This window comes from Cebus imitator, unplaced genomic scaffold (assembly GCF_001604975.1).
Source record: "Cebus imitator isolate Cc_AM_T3 unplaced genomic scaffold, Cebus_imitator-1.0 Scaffold801, whole genome shotgun sequence".
In the NCBI taxonomy this organism is placed as follows: domain Eukaryota; kingdom Metazoa; phylum Chordata; class Mammalia; order Primates; family Cebidae; genus Cebus; species Cebus imitator.
In genome coordinates this window covers 521,761-536,629 of record NW_016108116.1, presented here as the reverse complement: position 1 = coordinate 536,629, position 14,869 = coordinate 521,761, and the positions used below count along the sequence as shown (strand labels likewise).

At 43.5% G+C, this 14,869-nt stretch overlaps 2 protein-coding genes across 2 annotated transcripts; both read right to left on the bottom strand.

The window, feature by feature from the left end:
- Positions 1 to 2,946: 2,946 nt before the first annotated feature.
- Positions 2,947 to 4,253, bottom strand: LOC108297431 (late cornified envelope protein 2D). The gene is made up of 2 exons (XM_017520094.2): positions 4,196 to 4,253; positions 2,947 to 3,526 (listed from the first exon to the last, which is right to left on the bottom strand). The coding sequence occupies exon 2, from the start codon at positions 3,503 to 3,505 to the stop codon at positions 3,173 to 3,175; it is 333 nt and encodes a 110-aa protein (XP_017375583.1). The 5' UTR covers positions 3,506 to 3,526; positions 4,196 to 4,253; the 3' UTR covers positions 2,947 to 3,172.
- A 4,344-nt stretch (positions 4,254 to 8,597) lies between these two features.
- LCE2D (late cornified envelope 2D) lies at positions 8,598 to 9,902 on the bottom strand. The gene is made up of 2 exons (XM_017520095.2): positions 9,845 to 9,902; positions 8,598 to 9,177 (listed from the first exon to the last, which is right to left on the bottom strand). Exon 2 carries the CDS (start codon positions 9,154 to 9,156, stop codon positions 8,824 to 8,826), a length of 333 nt encoding a protein of 110 aa, XP_017375584.1. The 5' UTR covers positions 9,157 to 9,177; positions 9,845 to 9,902; the 3' UTR covers positions 8,598 to 8,823.
- Between the last annotated feature and the right edge of the window lie 4,967 nt (positions 9,903 to 14,869).

The following is a 14,869-nucleotide window of genomic DNA, read 5'->3' as shown; positions in this document are numbered from 1 at the left end:
GGTGATATCACCCTCAGCTTCCTCATACTCTTTGACAAAGATATTTGTAACAATGTGGTAAGTGAGGAAGTAGGGGAGGAAAGCCTGTGTGTGTGCATGTGTGTGCACTGTGTATGTGCATGTTGTAGTTATATAAAAGTGCAGGTGATGATGGCTCACGCCTGTAATCCCAGCACTTTGGGAGGCCGAGGCAGCTGGATCACGAGGTCAAGAGATCGAGACTATCCTGGTCAACATGGTGAAACCCTGTCTCTACTAAAAATACAAAAAATTAGCTGGGCATGGTGGCGCGTGCCTGTAATCCCAGGTACTCAGGAGGCTGAGGCAGGAGAATTGCCTGAACCCAGGAGGCGGAGGTTGTGGTGAGCCAAGATTGCGCCATTGCACTCCAGCCTGGGTAACAAGAGTGAAACTCAATCCCAAAAAAAAGTGCAGGTGAAATGGACATGCACATACATGAGCATCTGGACTGAGTGGTTGAATAAGCAATGGAAAAACTAATGGGATTTGATCCCCTGGGAAACCAGAATTGGGAGATAAGCAGCTCTTTAACATGTCCCCTTTGTCCCTTTATATCTCCGAAAACATTGGGAATTGGTTCACAAGTCAGTGAAGAAACACCTGCCTACAGGGATTCTTGCTTCTGCCTCCACAGTCCTCACACCAGCATGTGTGATCCCTCTGAGCCAGGAGACCCCGTGTCACATTGCCCATGTTCCCTCAGGGACCAGCCAAACACTCAATCGCCTCATGAATGTTGGCAGGGTCAATGCATGATTGCAAGACCACATGAACGAGGACATAGGTGTCGAGAGAAGAATGGGCAGGGTGATTTCAGACACCTCATCTGAAGTTCACTCATCTGGAAAGTCAGTCTCCTGCAGGCTGCCCTCTCCATGTAGCTCCTTGATTTGTCTCCCTGGGAACTAAAACTCCATATATTTCAGAAAAATATTCCCCACCAAATGCTGGAATATTATTTTAGCCACAGTACAAGAAAAAGCCTTACCATGCTTTTTGATGTATCTCCCCTTATTTGATAGATTCACTAACACAAATGTTTCCTCTACCGTATCTTCCCAGCCCTTTTGATCTTCTTGTCGATAGCTCCAGGCACTGTCTTGTTTCCACTCCTGAAAGAGTAGGTGTGGAGATAACGCTTTATTGAGCTATTGTTTCCACAAAGTTAGAAGCGTGACTCATATAAATATGTAGCAGGCATATATCAAAGTTTGTTTCACTCATTAATAAGGGAACCTCAGTGTGAACACTGAGGACAAGGGAAAACTTTTTAACCAACTCAAGAAACCCTGAAGCTATAAAAGCAAAGGAAGTCATATTTGAGTCTATAAAAACTAAAAATATTTATATAGCAAAAGTTATTATAAACAGATTCAATTAAATCTGATGTATTAAATATTTTCATAAAGACAGATCAAAGTTTCAATGATATATCAAGATCTCTTGAAAATTGAAAAGAAAATTTAAAATCATTTTACACATTTTGTAGAAATTGCCAATGTACATATTTTTAGAAGCTCGAAGTTACTACTGGTCAGGAACTTGAAAATTCAGTTAGTAATGAGACTAGAAAAATAATGAAGAGCATTAAGATAAAGTGTCTCAGCGCAGGGGGTGATTTAAAATGCAGAGGGTGCAGAATCTCAAGCTGGTTAAACAGCTTGGGTTTTGTCTTTGCAGCAGTAAGGGTCAGGAGGGAGCCGAACATCTTTTATTTATTTATTTATTTATTTATTTATTTATTTATTTATTTCGGAGATAGAGTCGTGCTCTGTCGCCCAGGCTGGAGTGTAGTGGCACAATCTTGGCTCACTGCAACCTCTGCCTCTCCGGTTCAAGTAATTCTCCTGCCACAGCCTTCTGAGTAGCTGGCATTACAGCCACGTGCAACCATGTCCAGCTCACTTTTGTAATTTTAGTAGAGACGGGGTTTCACCATGTAGGCCAGGCTGGTCTTGAACTCCTGACCTTGTGGTGAGCCACTTTGGCCTCCCAAAGTGCTAGGATTGAAGGTGTGAGCCACTGCGCCTGGCTAAGCTGAGTATCTTAATAAGAGAATCTTTCTCTGTTAGAATCTCTCTTCGCTGATCCATCATCTTCATGTAGAAGCTTGTCAGCCTGGACCTAAAAAGCCCTAGTGCTTATTTCTCCTGCTGTGTTCCAGCTTTTCTCTCCTTCTCCTATTAACATTAAAGATCACCCAATCATCGTGGTGCTTCTCCCACCTCACATCTGAGTGTGGCTGGGCAAGGAAGATAAGTATTGAAGAAGGAAAGGTCTATTCTTTCCTACAGCATCTTGTACCTTATATTCTTTGTATTTTCTAAGTGAGGCTTCCATTGTTTCTGAATAAATATCTCCATCTCTCATCACTCACCTGCCCAGCACCTGGGCCAAGTGTCAGGACAGCATCCTGGGACTCAGATCTAACACTGAGAAGAAAAGAAGCCAGGAGATCAAGGCAGCAAGTCAAAAGGTTGATCTTAACCAGAGTTATGCTGCCTGGAAGGGAGTTCAGTGATCATGGGCTGTACTGTGAAGAAGAAAGAGTCTCAACATTCATTTTAGGCAATTTGTTCAACTATTACTTATAACAACAGAGAAGTTTTGTTACATAGAGATGTGTTCTTCTTCTTTGAAAAGAATAAGTCTATAGAGGTTCCTAACCTTCCCAACATCTACACAAGCAATTGAAACATGTGTCTGGGTTAGTGGAGAGAAAGGCAAAGCTGCCGTAGCCAGGGCCGACCCTCTAGAGCTCCATCCACCCTGCCGTTGGGGAAATCAGTTCTTTGGAGCAGCTTTTCCCGTATCACCTACTCATGTCTTGTCCCTGCCTCATGAGAATTTCTCTTAGGCCCTGAAACTCCAAGATTTCTTGGAGAACCTTAGAAATCTTGGAAGAGAAGAGAAGAACCAAGACAATTTGTGAGTCAAACATCGAAGCTTTATTATCACATGAGGTATAGGAGGAAAGTAAGCCATGCATTTGGGGTGCTCCATCGAGCACAAGGTTCTTCCAGGGAAGCCCCGTGAGCCTTCATAGTCCCAGTCGACCCATGAATGGAATGAGAGCCAGTGGAAAGAGTTAAGCATCAGGCTGTAGCAGGATCTTCACCATTCGGTCCCAAGAGCTCCTCTGTAGCCCAGGTCAGCAGCAGCCCCCAGAGCTGTGGCAGCAGCCAGAGCCCCCGGAGGGTTCACTGTCACAGCAGTCCGAGCTCTGGTGCCGGCGCCGGTGGAAGAGACGGGGCCTGTGGTGGCTCAGGCAGCAGCCACTACCCCCAGAGCTGCAGCAGCCCCCAGAGCTGGAGCCACAGCAGCCCCCAGAGCTGGGACCACAGCAGGAAGAGACTGGAGGTGGGCATGGGGCTGGGCACTGGGGTGGGCATTTGGGGGGACACTTAGGTAGACATTTTGGGGTGCACTTGGGAGGACACTTGGGAGGGGGCTGGCACTGTTGCTGGTTTTGCTGGCAAGACATGCTGGCAGGAGTTATGTCAACCTAAAAAATAATAATGAAACTCTTTAAATATTTAAAACCAAAGATAATATTGTATCTCTTCTAAAATCAATGCCCAAGTAGAAGAACGATATTTAGATCATTCAGTCACATCAGTAACCTGAAAGAAATAACTTGAATCTTTCCTTCAGAATAAAGTACACAGATTAAAAAAATCAACAGAATGAGTTTTTATTCTTCCTTTCAGGGGGCAGCTGGTATTGCTCTATTCTCCCAAGCCTGAATAGAGTTTCAACAGCTCCGTGAAGTACCTATTCCCTTAATAGAAGTCTATCACCTAGCTGGGAGTTACAGGACACACCCACGAGTCTTCTGGAAAACTTTTAGCCATGAAAACCGTAGATAAAAGGGTCAGGCTTGAAGGAAGCATTTGCCAGTTTCCATGGTGTCAATATGCCCAACGTGGCAGTTTTGACGTTACCAATGTGAAGTCATTGAACACAGAGTTGGAAAAGATGTGCACAGTTAGCTATCCCTACCTATGTGAGCTTAGCCAGTCCCACAGCCTCGAAGGATTTAAGGCAGACTAAGCCCTATTCCTGCTTAGTATGGGGGTAAACAAGCACACAACCCTCTTTCTTCAGCCCAACTCCATCCTCCCTAACCCTCTGCCTTGCGTATACCCCTCTGGTATCCCTGGTTGCCACTCACCCTGGTAACACACAGGAGCACAGACACGTCCCGGGGAGTCAGAGCAGATGAGGTGCTGGAGCTGGATGTGTCTTTTATAGGACCCAGGACTGGCTCTGGGAAAAGCAGGAGGTGGCTCTTGCTCAACCAGGCACGTGCTGGGTCATTCCTGACATTCCTCTGCCTCCTAGATCCTGCAATCCAAAGAGGCCTCGGGAGCTTCCAGGACTCCACCTTGGGGCTGGGGCTAAGGTCTGGAGAGGCTTTAGCCAGTTGCACCTCCACCAGGTGGTAGCCCTAAAGAGTTAACTTAGGATATCCAAGGGACCCCCACCTGGACAAGATTCTGTTTCCTGCATCTTTTTTATGCATGCTCTCTGAGGAAACATCAGTTCTGAGCCACCGCTTTTCCAGACCTTGTGGAAATGTTCCATTATGACTCCCTCCACCCTGAGCATTTTCTGTTCCATGTCCTGCTGTGGATCCAGCCATCCCAGGGGCTTCCTCAGCCTTGGCTCTTTCTAGGCGTCCCTCCCTTGCCTGGGCTCTCAGTCCTTCCTCATGACCTCTCAGTCTCTGCGATTCCTCAGACTCACCGTGACAAGCAGATTCAGTGGATTAAATCTGAGTTCACTCTGTGGTCTAGAGCAAGGAGAGTGACTGAGAATAAGCAATTTCCTCTAAAATCTAAACATTTCCCTTAGAGGAATTGTATTGAATCTACTACTGGAATCGGAAAACTTGCATATGCTAACTGGGTGATCTCTGGAAGTTGCTGGAACAATTATCAACAATTACTAGATTATCATTATGATACTCAGTATAAGTATCATTTCTCATATGTAATGGTCATTATAAATCACATATACCTATCTCAGTGAACTGTTTGTAATATAAAGTGAGAAGTAAGCAAGAGCTTAATATGACATTTTGTGCCTGGTAGACCCTTAATAAATATGTGCTTAAAAGAAAAGCTAATGCCATGTATTGGGTACTTGCCCAGGTCTTACGTGAAATTAATTGTCCATATAGAACCCTTATCCTCAGAAAGCTTAACTCAACCGGGCACGTAGATTATTTGAAAACTCTCTTTGAAAGTAGACATTGTTTCTTGCGGCTTCTACAGACAGTAAGGTCCTTTCCTACTAGGAAGTAGAGGGTCAGCCGGGGTGAAGTTATTCAGACTTCTGATTTTGGGTTTTACTAGACAGAGTTTTTCATTCATTTATTCATTTATTTTAAACAGATATATTGAGGGTGATCCTTGAAAACATTACACTAAGTGAAAGAACTTACTCGCAAAAGACTGCATATTGCATGACTCTATTTATGAGAAATGTGTAGAGTGGGCACATCCGTGGAAATAGAAAGGGGATGAGGCTTTAGCCAGTTGCAGCCTCTCCCTGGCTGGACCCTGAAGGGCTGACTCAGGGCATCTGAGGAACCAGAGCCTGGACAAGATTCTGTTCCCTGCATCTCCTTTTATGTTTATGCCCCTCCTCCAAGAAGTATCAGCGGCTTCCAGGTACTTTAGCGGGCTGGGAGAAATTGGGACATTACTGTCATTGGATACAGGTTTCCTTTCTGGAGTAATGAAAATGTTCTAAAATTCTGGTGGTGATTGCCCGACTCTATGAATAAACCGAAAACCATTGAATTCACACTTTAAACAAATGAACTATATAATATGTAAATTATGTCTCAATAAAGATGTTAAAATTAGAGTTGAAAAAGACAGATATTCACACTTCTGATTAAAACGGGAACACAGACTGCACCTTCACATTGCCTAACGCCTACTTGGTGGGGGAGGGGAAGATGAAGAGAAAGCGTAGTTCTACATTGTCTGCTTCTAAGAGATCCTATTCTCCTATTTATCCAGTCCTATTTTCAGACCTGAGTCCTGTTCTCAGGCAGCTTTTACCTCAAGGATAATGTAAGTCAACAGTGTGAACAGAGCAGTGAATTCAAAAGGCATTTCTTGAAAACCTAGAACATTCTTGGAGGATGTATGTCCAAACATAGGGAATTAGAGGTAAATAATAAGTAGCCCATGACTTCAAAGATTCCAGAATTTAGTGGCCTTTTGAAGAGGACTCTAGAAAAGCATGGGTACCAAAGAAGGTGACATTTGGGACCGGAACCTCCTGAGTCACGATTTCCCAATGTGTTTAGAACACGTTAGTTCATTCCACTGTCTTCATGGTGATATCACCCTCAGCTTCCTCATACTCTTTGACAAAGATATTTGTAACAATGTGGTAAGTGAGGAAGTAGGGGAGGAAAGCCTGTGTGTGTGTGTGTGTGTGTGTGTGTGTGCACTGTGTGTGTGTGTGTTTTATTTATACAAAAGTGCAGGTTAAATGAATATGCACATACATCAGCATTTGGATTGAGCAGTTGAACAAGCAATGGAAGAACCAATGGGATCCAATCCCCTGGGAAACTAGAATTGGGAGATAAGCAGCTCTTTAACATGTCTCCTTTGCCTCTTTATATCTCAGAAAGTGTTGGGAATTGATTTACAAGTCAGTGCAGAAACACCTGCCTACAAGTATTCTTGCTTCTGTCTCCACAGTCCTCACACCATCATGTGTGATTATCTGAGCCAGGAGACCCCAAGGTAGAGGCATATCCGTCTCTGAAGACTCCGTGGAACCACCATACCAGCCATGGACTACCCACCTCTGACTTTATCATATGTGAGTGGAAATAGCCTGCTTTTTTTTTCTTTAATTGCTGTAATTTTGAGTTCCTGTGATAGCACCAGAACATACATTCTAACACTTGTGCACAGGGCCAAACACAAAGTAAGATACAACTAAAAATAAATAGTTAGATTGGAAATTATCCTGTGTATGGATGGTTAGAGAACGAATTATGTTCACCATGAAAGGAGCACATGGGCACCCAGATATCAGGCCCACTGGGGAAGGGAAGGACTGGTGAATTGCTCTTACTTATGGCAGAGGTCCCTGAAAGCATATTCAGGTGTCCGCCTCTCTGCAGGCCACTGTTCACCTGCCCTAAGCATGCTTAGGTCCCCTGCTTGGCGTTCCATTGTGCACTGTTTGTTTTGTTTATTTTGTTTGCTGACATGTAACCAGGGAAAACTTCTTAACCAACTCAAGAAACCCTGAAGCTATAAAGCAAAGAAAGTCATATTTGAGTATATAAAAACTAAAAATGTTTCCATAGTGAAGTTATTATAAACAGAGTCAATGAAATCTGATCCATTAAATATTTTCATAAAGACAGATCAAGGATAATATTCTTGATAGATGAAGAGCTCTTGAAAACGGAAAAGAAAATTTAAAATTACATTACAAATTTTGTAGAAATGGCCAATGTACATCTTTCTAGAAGCTCCAAATGACTACTGGTCAGGGACTTGAGAGTTCAGCTAATAATGAGACTGGCAAAAATAATAAAGAACATTAAGTCAAAGCATGTGACTCAGCACAGAGTGTGATTTAAAAAGCAAGAGAGTACAGAATCTCAGACCCATTCAACAGCTGAGTTTTTCTCCCACAGCAGTAAGGGTCAGGAGAGAGATGAACATCTTAATAAGAGACTCCATGTCCGTCAGAATCTCTCTCCACTAAATCCACCATCTTCATGTAGAAAACTGTCAGTCTGAACCTAAGAAGCACTGGTCCTTGTTTTGTCTGCTGTTTCCCTGCTTCCCTTCCCTTCTCCTGTTAGGACTAAAGATTCCTAACTACCCTGGCGCTTCTCCCCTCTCACATCTGAGGGGACTGGGCAAAGAAGATGAGTATTGAAGTAGGAAAGATCTATTCTTCCCTGCAGCATCTTGTACCTTTTACCTTTGTGTTTTCTAAGTGGGTCCTCCATGATTTTTTTCTAATTAATAGCTCCATCGCTCATCACACACCTGCCCATAACATGGGCCAAGTGGCAGGACAGCGTCCGGGGACTTAGATCTAACACTGAGAGGAAGAGAAGCCAGGTGTCTGAGGAAGCAAGTAAAAAGCTGATCTAACCAGAGTCACCCTCCCTGGATGGGAGTTCAGTACTGTGAAGGAGGAAAGGTCTCAATATTTGTTTGAAGCATTGAATCCAACGACTGATTCTAACAGCAGGGAAGTTTTGCTCCATAGAGATGTGTTCCTCTCCCTAGAAAGAACAAGTCTACAGAGCTTCCCAACCTGATCAATGTCTGGAATACACAGAAAATTTCAACATGTGTCTGGCTTAGTGGGGTGAAAGGCAAAGCTGCCGCAGCCAGAATTGACCCTCCATCCACCCTGCAGTTGGAGACTGAGTTCCTCAGAGCAGCTTTTCACGTATCACCTACGCATGTCTTGTCCCTGCCTCATGAGAATTTCTCTTAGGCCCTGAAACTCCAAGATTTCTTGGAGAACCTTAGAAATCTTGGAAGAGAAGAGAAGAACCAAGACAATTTGTGAGTCAAACATCGAAGCTTTATTATCACATGAGGTATAGGAGGAAAGTAAGCCATGCATTTGGGGTGCTCCATCGAGCACAAGGTTCTTCCAGGGAAGCCCCGTGAGCCTTCATAGTCCCAGTCGACCCATGAATGGAATGAGAGCCAGTGGAAAGAGTTAAGCATCAGGCTGTAGCAGGATCTTCACCATTCGGTCCCAAGAGCTCCTCTGTAGCCCAGGTCAGCAGCAGCCCCCAGAGCTGTGGCAGCAACCAGAGCCCCCGGAGGGTTCACTGTCACAGCAGTCCGAGCTCTGGTGCCGGCGCCGGTGGAAGAGACGGGGCCTGTGGTGGCTCAGGCAGCAGCCACTACCCCCAGAGCTGCAGCAGCCCCCAGAGCTGGAGCCACAGCAGCCCCCAGAGCTGGGACCACAGCAGGAAGAGACTGGAGGTGGGCATGGGGCTGGGCACTGGGGTGGGCATTTGGGGGGACACTTAGGTAGACATTTTGGGGTGCACTTGGGAGGACACTTGGGAGGGGGCTGGCACTGTTGCTGGTTTTGCTGGCAAGACATGCTGGCAGGAGTTATGTCAACCTAAAAAATAATAATGAAACTCTTTAAATATTTAAAACCAAAGATAATATTGTATCTCTTCTAAAATCAATGCCCAAGTAGAAGAACGATATTTAGATCATTCAGTCACATCAGTAACCTGAAAAAAACAGCTTGAATCATTCTTCCAAATGAAAGTACACAGATTAAAAAAAAATCAACAGAATGAGCTTCTTCTTCTTCCTTTCAGGGGGAAGCTGGTATTGCTCTATCCTCACAAGACTGAGTAGAGTATTCATGGCTCCCTGAAATATCTATTCCCTTAATAAAAGCCCTAAGGACAAGCTGGGTATTGCAGGGCACACCCGGGGGTTCTCTGGAAAACATTTCGCAATGAAAACTCCAGATAAAAGGGACTGACTTGAAGTAGTTGCCAATTTCTGTGGTGTAAATATGCCCAACATGGCAGTTTTGAAGTTCACAACGTGAAATCACTGAACACAAAGTTGGAAAAGATGTGAACAGTTATCTATCCCCACCTATATGAGCCCCAGTAAGCCTCACAGCATCAGTAGATTTGAGGCAGACTGAATACTATTCTTGCTCACTACGGCAAAGCACAAGCACACAAATCTCTTTCTCCAGCCTATCTCCCTGTCTCTCCCTCTGTCTGGCTAACGTCCCTCTTGTCTCCCATGTTCCCACTCACCCTGGTCACACACAGGAGCACAGACACGTCCTGGGGAGTCAGAGCAGATGAGGTACTGGAGCTGGATGGGTCTTTTATAGGACCCAGGACTGGCTCTGGGAAGAGGATGAGGTGGCTCTTGCTCAACCAGGCACGTGCTGGGTCATTCCTGACATTCCCCTGCCTCCTAGATCCTGCAATCAAAGAGGCCTCAGGAGCTTCCAGGACTCCTCTCTGGGGCTGGGATCTAGAGAGGCTTTAGCCAGTCATAGCCCTAAAGAGTTAACTTAGGGTACCCAAGAGACCCGTACCTGGACAAGATTCTGTTTCCTGGGTCTTTTTTATGCATGTGCTCTGAGGAAACATCAGTTCTGAACCAACGCTTTCCCAGACCTTGTGGAAATGTCCCATTATGACTCCCTCCACCCTGAGCAGTTTCTGTTCCATGTCCTGCTGTGGATCCAGCCATCCCAGGGGCTTCCACAGCCTTGGCTCTTTCTGGGCATCCCTCCCTTGCCTGGGCTCTCAGTCCTTCCTCGTGACCTCTCAGTTTCTCCGTTTCCTCAGACTCACCATAACAAGCAGATTCAGTGGATTAAGTCTGAGTTCACTCTGTGGTCTAGAGCAAGGAGAATGATTGAAAATAAAATCCCCTCTAAAATCTAAACATTTCCTTTAATCGGAGAAATTGTACAGAATCTGCTACTGGAATCATAAAACGTGCATATGCTAACTGGGTAATATCTAGAAGTTGCTGGAACAATTATCAACAGCTGGTAGACTGTCACTATGATACTCACTATGAGTATCACTTCTCATATGTAATGGCCATTATAAACCAGTTATATCTATCTCACTGAGCTAAGTATATCTAATATAAAGTGAGAAGTAAGAAAGAGCTTAGTACGACATTCTATGCCTGGTAGATCCTTAATAAATATGTGTTTAAAAGAAAAGGTAATGCCATGTGTTGGGTACTTTCCCAGGTCTTATGTAAAATTAATTAATGTATAGAGATTAATTAATCAATTAATAGAGATTAATTATCTATATGGAGGATTAATTTTACCCTCAGAGAGCTTAACTCAACCAGACAGGTGGATTATTTGAAAACTCTCTTTGGAAGTAGACATCATTTCTTGTAGCTCTTATGAAGAGTACGCTCCTTTCCGACCAGGAAGTAGAGGGTCAGCCAGGGGTCGAGTTATTCAGACTTCTGATTTTGGGTTTTACTAGACAAGAGTTTTTCATTCATTTATTCATTTATTTTAAACAGATATATTGAGGGTGATCCTTGAAAACATTACACTAAGTGAAAGAACTTACACACAAAAGACTGCATATTGCGTGACTCTATTTATGAGAAATGTGTAGAGTGGGCACATCCGTGGAAATTGAAAGGGGATGAGGCTTTAGCCAGTTACGGCCTCTCCCAGGCTGGACCATGAAGAGCTGACTCAGGGCATCTGAGGACCCAGAGCCTGGATAAGATTATGTTCCCTGCATTTCCTTTTACGTTTATGCCCGTCCTCTGAGAAATATCAGTGGCTTTCAGGTACTTTAGCGGGCTGGGAGAAATTGGGACATTATTGTCAAATGGATACAGGTTTTCTTTTTGGAATAATGAAAATGTTCTAAAATTGTAGTGGTGACTGCCCAACTCTGTGAATATACTAAAAACCTTTGAATTCACACTTTAAACAAACGAGCTACATAATATGTAAATTATGTCTCAATAAAGATGTTAAAATTAGAGTTGAAAAAGACAGATATTCATACTTCTGATTAAAACAGAAACACAGACTGCGGCTTCACATTGCCTAATGTCTACTTGGTGGGGGAGGGGAAGATGAAGAGAAAGCGTAGTTCTACATTGTCTGCTTCTAACCGAGAGATTCTATTCTCCTATTTATCCAGTCCTATTTTAGACCTGATTCCTGTTCTCAGGCAGCTTTTACCTCAAGGATAAAGTAAGTCAACAGTGTGACCAGAGCAGTGAATTCAAGAGGCATTCCTTGAAAGCCTAGAACATTCTTGGAGGATGTATGTCCAAACGTAGGGATATAGAGATGAATAATAAGTAGCCCAAGACCTCAAGGACTACAGAATTTACTGGCCTCTTTGAAGAGGACTGCAGGTAAACATGGGTACCAGAGAAGATGATGTTTGGGACCTGAACCTCCTGAGTCACTATTTCCCAATGTGTTTAGAACACGTTAGTTCATTCCACTGTCTTCATGGTGATATCACCCTCAGCTTCCTCATACTCTTTGACAAAGATATTTGTAACAATTTGGTAAACGAGGAAGTAAGTGAGGCAAACCCGTGTGTGTGTGTGTGTGTGTGTGTGTGTGTGTGTGTGTGTGCGTGCGTCTGTGCACTGTGTGTGTGCATATTGTAGTTATATAAAAGTGCAGGTGAAATGGACATGCACATACATGAGCACCTGGATTGAGTGGTTGAATAAGCAATGGAAGAACTGATGGGATTCGATCCCCTGGGAAAACAGAATTGGGAGATAAGCAGCTCTTTAACATGTCCCCTTTGTCCCTTTATATCTCAGAAAACATTGGGAATTGGTTCACAAGTCAGGGAAGAAAGACTTATTAGAAATCACTTTTTGGCTTAATTTTAAGTTTGGGATAATTTTAACACCTAATTTCCTAACAAGAGACAATTTCACAGAAAAGCGGGATTTCAGAACCCAGGTCCAGAATGACTCCTTGCTGAAGTCACATTTGATGGGCATCAGAAGGGCATGAACTCCAGGCAGAGGGTCGTTGGAAATTCACATGTCCTCGTCCTGCTAGGGCTGAGACTCACTTCAGACCTTGGTGTTAGCATGGCATATAAGAGATGTCCTGACACTGCCTGCCTCTGTTTTGGCACACCTGGGAACTGTCATTTTCCTTGGCTGGTTATCAGGGTGAGTTTACCACTGGGAGCCATCAAACTGGCTCTCAGCAGAACCATATGGGAGTCAAAAGAGCAACACCAGGAGTGTGGAATATGAAAAGAGAAGACCCAGCGATAGGAAGAAACACAGCAAAGGGGTGCTCTGGGCAAGCAAGAATTGGCCCGTCTAGTTTGTACATACATATTTGTATGACCTAAACAGGATGGGTTTTATATTTACCTTAATTCATCAGTTCTATGATACACTCTTCTTACATTTTTTTAACAGCCCTTAAATTAATGTATACCATATGATTCCTGTCACATAATAGTTAAATTTGGAGTGTTTTTTTATCTTTTCTTGTGGTGCATGAAATAAGGGTGCCCCTTACAATTAACAGCCTCTTAAAGCTCATGAAATACAGTAGGTAGGGAGTGGGTATGTAGATACGAAATAAAATGATGAGAGACAGACATTGATATTGATTTAGCATTAGTTCTGTTTTCAGGAATGTCACTTCTAACACTTTTCACTTGGGGTAATATGTTTCTTCATAGGTACTAATTGAATACGAATGTATTTAATAAACTGTCTGCCAACACACCATGAATAAGTTTAAAAGGGCAAAATTATTTCCGTCCTGGCTCTAATTTAGCTAACTTATTATACGATTCACTTTCAAACTCAGATACCTTGTCAAAAACCCAGCAGCAATGCCAATGCCTTTGAAGGGCCCTCCGCAGCGTCACTGCAGTGCACAGCCCATGTTCACCTCCAGCTCTTCTTGTGTGACTGAGCCCCGCGTGGGAAGCAGGTACAGTCGTCATCAGCTCCCAGAGCTCCAGCTACCGTGCGGCGTCAGCAGCCTTGTCTGTGCTGTACTGACTACACCTCCGTGAAACCAAAGTGCAAAGGCCCAGGGCCTCCCCAGCTGAGTGCTGTGCTCCTGCTCTCCAACCCTCCTAGCATCACAGCTTTGTTGAGACTCATGGGGTTACCAGGTAGAAGTTTCTGTTTTTCCAATATTCTCCAAAGGTATGTCCAGAAATTTTCCTTTATTCTGAGTGAAAATAAAGCCATCATTTCACTTTCTTAGTGTGTCCTGATCACTGTCGACCCCTCTTCTATCTCTTGGGTCATATCTTTAATGACCTCCATGTATCCTCACGGCCTGTGTGATGGTTAATTTTGCCTAGGCCATGCTGTGGTGCCCAGTTGTTTGATCAAACACTAGTCCAGATGTTGCTCTGTAAGTATTTAACCAGTGGACTGAATAAGCACATTATTTTACTAAGGTGAGCCTCATCCAATAAGCTGAAGCCTCTAATAGCAGAGACTGAGATTTCCGAAAGAAGAAATTATCCTCAGACTGTACTGTAGAAGCTCTGCTGGTTTCCAGACTACTGATTTGCAGAATTTAGACTCAAGGCTGCAACACTGTTACCTGAATTTCCAGGCTTCTGGCCTGCATAATCATCGCAATCATCATGTGGTGACTGCGGTCTGGAAAGATTTTGGGCTTTCCAGCCCACGCAGTCATTGCATGAGCCAATTCCTTAAAATAAATTTTGCTCTCTCTCTTTCCTGTTTCTCTGGAAAACTCTAAGTAATGCAGTTCTCCATGCCTCCCTGTCTTCCCCTGAAGTGAAGGTTGAATTAAGTTGTGCTTTTGGTTCAAATATCTACATGTATATATGCATATATACACCCACGTGTGTATACTAATCATAAAAAATTCTGGTTGACTACCTATTTTGCTCTATGTATTACTTAGGTCTTTTATACACATTATGTCATTCAATCCTCATACCAATCCTGTGATGTAGATAGTATTAATATTTCCACTAAGCAAGTGAGAAAACGAAGGTTCCCAGGGCTAAGCAATTCACACAGCTGGGAATAAAGTTCAGAATATTTAACCCAAAACAATTTCTTTATTAGTATAATGTCAACAGATTTTTGAGAACAAATTCACATACAGCTTAGATACACTACCATATGCACACGCACACACACACACACACACACACACACACACATTATCAGACCATTTGTCTGGTACAGATTGCCAATTATTTTGTTTGGTGGGATAAATTTTCCAGATCATTTATAACTATGCTTTCTAAATCCCTCTCTCATACCAAGTTCCT